We start from the raw sequence: 6,183 nt of genomic DNA, 5'->3' as shown, positions 1-6,183 counted from the left end.
CTCACAGTCAGAGTTACACACACTCACACAGTCAGAGTTAAACACTCACACAGTTAGAGTTACACACACTTACTGTCAGAGTTACACACACTCACAGTCAGAGTTACACACACTCACACAGTCAGAGTTAAACACTCACACAGTTAGAGTTACACACACTTACAGTCAGAGTTACACACACTCACACAGTCAGAGTTAAACACTCACACAGTTAGAGTTACACACACTTACTGTCAGAGTTACACACACTCACAGTCAGAGTTACACACACTCACACAGTCAGAGTTAAACACTCACACAGTTAGAGTTACACACACTTACAGTCAGAGTTACACACATTCACACAGTCAGAGTTAAACACTCACACAGTTAGAGTTACACACACTTACAGTCAGAGTTACACACCCTCACAGTCAGAGTTACACACACTCACAGTCAGAGTTACACACCCTCACAGTCAGAGTTACACACACTCACAGTCAGAGTTACACACCCTCACAGTCAGAGTTACACACACTCACAGTCAGAGTTACACACACTCACACAGTCAGATTTACACACGTTTAAAGTCAGAGTTACACACACGGCAGGTCATTTGTTAACATGTTAAGTCTTAAAGCTGATTAACAATTAAACCCGTAACTCAGCTTGAGGACAGAAGAGTTAAATGTCTACAAAGATCAACGCACATTTTAAATGTTCCAACCTTTACCTTAACCCCTTATTCTAATACATGTTAAATATAGTTTTTCTTTCAAAATCATTTCTATTATTAAACTTTTGTGAAGATGATTAAGGTGATGATAATTTCGGAGATAATGAAGAGGATGATGTTTATGCATCTAATGCTCATAGTCTGTTTCATTGTCTGCAGAATTTAAACAATTCTCACACTTGTGTTTTAAGCGTTTTTTGAGGTTCAGACTGCGCTGGACTTTTGTGTTGGTATATTCCTGTGCTTTGAGTTTAGAATAATAATCTGAAAATTTATTAAAGAGGATAGAAATTGGCATTCCATTTAAAATAATCCCAAATGAAATGCAGCCAAATGCCACAACACAACCAGAAAACGAAACTGGAATCACATCACCGTAACCCACAGTGGAGATGCTCACCTGAAAGAAAGAATAAATAAAATAATAATAATTCATTATTTTACCAAACATGATCCTCAACCCTCATCATCTTAGCTGTGTCCTGTCTCAACTGTAAGCTGCTTCAAAATAAACATCAGTGTAAAGAGATACATTTTATTTAAAAATATTAATAAACCTTACAATTTCTATCAAAATATGTATTGGTTATGTATAAAATCATTATATAGGTTACCTAAGATGAATATGCAAAGATAAACAAATTAAACCACTGTTAAAACCAATGTTTAATACTGTTTAAAATGCTGTTTACTTCTGTGTGTATTTGTGTGTGTGTATTTGTGTGTTTTTGTACTCACTGCTGCCCACCACCAGGTATCTGGAATGCTGCTGAATGGAGTTCCAATCACATCTTGTTCCACTGAATACATCAGCGCCGAAAAAACAAAGATTCCCATAATAATAAATAAAAATAAGCAGCATACCTGCTCGAAACACTGACGCAGAGTGAAACCAAATGCTCGCATCCCTGTCGAGTGTCTTGCTAATTTCAGGATGCGAAATATTCTCATTAATTTGACAATTTTTAGCACTTTGCTGACTTTGCTCACTCGTGCCATTGTTTTGAGGTCGTCTTGAACACTAAGATCTTCTTGATCAGAAAACATTTCAAACACAAGCTGAATAAAATATGGCATCACGGCTACCAAGTCAACAAAGTTCAGGGCACTTTTGAGGAAATTGTTTACATCACAGGTGGTCAGGAGACGGAGGAAATACTCAGAAGTGAAGAAGAGAATTGAAAGGATCTCAACAAACTCCATGTATGTTTTTCCATGGATTTTATATTCGGTCAGTTCATTCACAGTGTTTAAAGTCATGGCCACAATCGAGATGAGCACAAAGGTGGTGGACATCACAGCAAAAAACTTTGCACCCACAGAAGAGTATGGGTTTTCCATTAAATCCCAGAGTGTCTTACGAAAATCACCCAGAATCATTGTTTTAAATCCTTCGTCATTGTGAACAGGTTCAATTTCAGCCATCAGTTCTTTATTCACCTTCAGCTGGTCTCGAATTTCATCCACTTTCTCCTCGTACAGGATTCGACAGCAGCGAGGTGTGTCATTCAGGTTTAGACCCCAAAAATCTATTTCTTCCTCAAATTGAATGGGACACACACTCTCCATCACCCACAGCATGTTACTGTAGTAAAGGTGGAAGATGTAGTGGAAGAATGTTGGGTCTCGATCAAAGAAAAATTCATTATTGATTACACAATAATCATCGCAGAGCGTCAGACGCTTTACAGGATCTGAACACACAGCTAAAGCCCCGATTCGTGATTTAGGATATTTAATTGCCAAATGTTTGGAAAGATGAAACAATTTTCCACCTACATTAAGACTTATCATTTGTGTAAGTCGGTGCTGTGGCTTTGCATCATTACATTTCTGTTCCTTACTTTTTAAATCTTCTACTTTATTCGCCGGACTGTTAAGTCTGTCCATCGATGTCCATGGTTTGACAGAACTGTCCTGTGAAAAAGGAAAAGCACTGTCCTCTTCCCCAATGCTTTGTGAGAAGCTGGCATTGAGTTTAATGCTAGCGAAAAGACTCGATCTCCTCTTTATCAGCTGTTTGAAATTACATCTCGATTGGTTCATCATTGTAGTTCTACAGAAAAAATTAGGAATTGTATAAATAATAGTTTTAAATTGTAACTAAAAGAAATACAAACATGAAAAATATAATCAACCCCCCATGTAGCCACTCTCCACGAAAGACAAACAGAGCAGAAGGCAATAAGCTGGGGATTTAATCACTGCACACACTCTTAATCTTTTGGAGTTAAAAATACAGCCATGAGATTAGTGAAGTGATTTAAAGCTCAAGCAAATAAAAGAAGTTTCAACATGACACATAGAGGCCCATTGTAATTGTTATAGGGTCATCCAACTTTGAATATTTACTATATTGTGTGTGTGTGTGTGTGTGTGTGTGTGTGTGTGTGTGTGTGTGTGTGTGTGTCAAGTCAAGTCAAGTTTATTTTTATAGTGCTTTTCACAACAGACATTGTCTCAAAACAGCTTTACAGAATTTTAAAAGTGTGATTATAGTCTTTAAACACTACAGAACACTGGAGAGTGAGAACTAACATGAGCACTGGAGTGTGTGATCATGAGTGATGATCTTTCTACAGTCTTTTACAGTCATTGTGGTTATAAAACCAGGAGCTACTGAGCAACTCATAAAAAAGCTCAACATCTGAGATCATCACAGATCCAGCATCAGCTTCTCCATGCCAGAGCCTTTAAACACTCCAGGAGGTCCCCAAATGGTGCTGGTACGTCTCTAAATGTTTCGGGATATGTGTGGGCATCTACTTCTTTAAAGGTCCACAATCTTCATAAGGTGGGACGTGACTGGAGCTGGAGGAACCTCAGGATGCCTCGGGATGGGGAGAGAAATAGAAGCAGTGGAGAGGAATTAGCGTAGCTGCTGTTCATGATATTAACAGCACAAGTTGATAATGTGCATGTGATCAGATGTTCTGGAGTTCTTTAATCTGCACTTAATGCTTTTTAATCTGCACTTAAACTGGGAAAGTGTGTCTGAGCCCAGAACAATGTCAGGAAGACTGTTCCAAAGTTTAGGAGCTAAATGTGAGAATGTTCTATCACCTTTAGTGGACTTTGCTATTCTACTACTAGAAATCCAGAGTTTTGAGATCTGAAGGAGCATGATGGATTGTAGCGTGTTAGAAGACTGGAGATACATGGAGATAAACCATTTAGTGTTTTGTAGGTAAGTAGCAGTAGTTTGTAGTGGATTTGAAACTTAACAGGAAGCCAGTGTATGGATGAGAAGATTGGGGTTATATGATCGTATTTTCTTGACCTTGTGAGAACTCTGACTGCTGCATTCTGAACTAACTGAAGCTTGTTTATTAATGATGCAGGACATCCACCTAGTAATGCATTACAGTAGTCCAGTCTGGAGGTCATGAACACATGGACGAGCTTCTCTGCATCAGATATAAACAACATGTTTCTTAACTTAGCAATATTTCTAAGGTGAAAGAAGCTGTTTTTGTAACATGGTTGATGTGATTTTTAAAAAACAAGTTGCTCTAAAATAACTCCCAGGTCTTTTATTGTTGAACTAGTAGTTACAGAACATCCGTCTGAATGCAGGTTGAAATGCTGGAGCTTCTGTGTACTGGTTTTTGGGCCTATGAGCAAAATCTTCATCTTATCAGAATTTAATAATAGACAATTTTAAGTCTATGTCTGTTGGAAGAGTTTGTTACCTCTTCAAACATTTTGTTTCTATTCTAATACAAAATACACACCAACATATACTCAGCAATCAGTCAAAAAATAATAATTCTAAAAGCTAATAAAAGAAGAAAATGTGTTGATTAGAGATCTGTAATAAAATAATGATAATTTTAATACTAATGTTGGACTGAGAGAATTGTTTTTTTTTACAATTATTAATTATCCTACATGGTGTTTTCTACATAAATTAGTTTTATATTAGTTTAACATGAATAGAAAACAGGGTTAGTCTTCCGCTGTGCCTTCAATCATTTTACAGACAAATCAGCATTTTTTCATAAATCCTGTGATTACTGGGTTATCTGGATCTTCTAGGAGCAATTATAAAAGAAAAACTGCTGATCACTCAAAAAAAAAAAACAGATTCATGGGAAAATGTCAGCATTCTCTTGTTCATTCACAAAACCTGATAAAGTGAAAGCAGTTAAATGAAACATTAAAAGATTGTGTTGCAGTTTGAAAATGGTTTGTGTCATTAAATTATTTAACATTTAAATGTTTAACTTGAAATTGTTAAACCTAACCTTATCGGCCATCCTTAGTGTCCATCCAGGTAGACGGGCTAACCGTGTTTTGTGCCGACAGAAGCGCAGCTTGATGCGGTAACTCGCGGTGGTGGTGTGTGTCTTTATATTATGTTTATATTAACATGGAATGGTGCAAGAACTCTGTGCTTGTCTCACGCTACTGCTCATCGCTAGTGGAGTGCGTGACTGTAAGATGCAGGAATTTACCACTGTTTTCATTGTCAGAGTAAACATTCCCCCCAGCGCTAATGCTAAGGAGGCACTTTGTAAACTCTACAGGGCTATTAGCGACCTGCAGAATTTAAACTATGTGAATCTCAGGACTGTACTAACCCTAAACTCCATCAGCATGTGGACATTGCAACAAGAGGAGCGAACACACTGGATCTTGTTTACACAAACCATACCCTGCGGAGCCCCAACCCCACCTCAGCTACTCATACCACATCTCTGTTATGCTAATTCCAACAAATAGACCGCTCGTCAGATGCTCTAAACCGGTTCTGAAACAGGTAAAAACCTGGCCAGCAGGAGCCACTTCTGCTCTTCAGGACTGTTTTAAATGCACTGACTGGGACATGTTTAGAGAGGCTGCAACCAACGGTGATTCCATTAACTTGGAGGAGTTCACATCATCAGTGACCAGCTACATCAGCAAGTGCGTTGATGACGTGACCATCTCCAAGACCATCACTACATGAACTAGAAGCCGTGGACGACCGCAAAACTGTGTATGCTGTTAAAACAGACACGTCCTTTAGAGCAGGGGACAAGACGGCCTTAAAGACAGCAAGTGCAGAGGCATCAGAGAGGCAAAGAGCGCACAAGCCAAGAGAATCCACGGCCACTTCCAGGACAGATGTGTCCTAACCCAGATGTGCTGAACGACTTCTATGCCCGTTTTAAGGTACAGAACAACGTGGAGGCAAGGAAGACCACCCCTCCTCCCAGTGACCAGGTGCTAACCATATTACACCGTTTACATGCTGTTTTTTGAACCTCTTGACTGCTACTGTTTCTGAGTTATAGTCTTTATAGTTCTCTTTACACAGTACTGTATATTCAGAGTATACTGAAGGTTTACCGGTCGGCGCTCTCTTGTGTTATGTGTATTGTCCTACACTGTCTTGTGTTGCCTGTCTGTCTGTTTGTACTGTCTGTCTGTCTGTTTGTACTGTCTGTCTGTACTCTTTTTCGTCTGCACTGTTTGCACTCAGT

At 38.8% G+C, this 6,183-nt stretch overlaps 1 protein-coding gene across 1 annotated transcript; it reads right to left on the bottom strand.

Annotated features, from left to right (window-relative positions):
- Nucleotides 1-564: 564 nt before the first annotated feature.
- LOC310717852 (potassium voltage-gated channel subfamily V member 2) lies at nucleotides 565-3,418 on the bottom strand. The gene is made up of 2 exons (XM_083526228.1): nucleotides 1,454-3,418; nucleotides 565-1,115 (listed from the first exon to the last, which is right to left on the bottom strand). The coding sequence occupies exons 1-2, from the start codon at nucleotides 2,762-2,764 to the stop codon at nucleotides 843-845; spliced, it is 1,584 nt and encodes a 527-aa protein (XP_083382354.1). The 5' UTR covers nucleotides 2,765-3,418; the 3' UTR covers nucleotides 565-842.
- Between the last annotated feature and the right edge of the window lie 2,765 nt (nucleotides 3,419-6,183).

This window comes from Silurus aristotelis (genome assembly GCF_946808225.1).
Source record: "Silurus aristotelis genome assembly, chromosome: 22".
Lineage (NCBI taxonomy): Eukaryota > Metazoa > Chordata > Actinopteri > Siluriformes > Siluridae > Silurus > Silurus aristotelis.
Note: the sequence above shows the minus strand (reverse complement) of the source record. Positions and strands in the feature narration are given on the sequence as shown.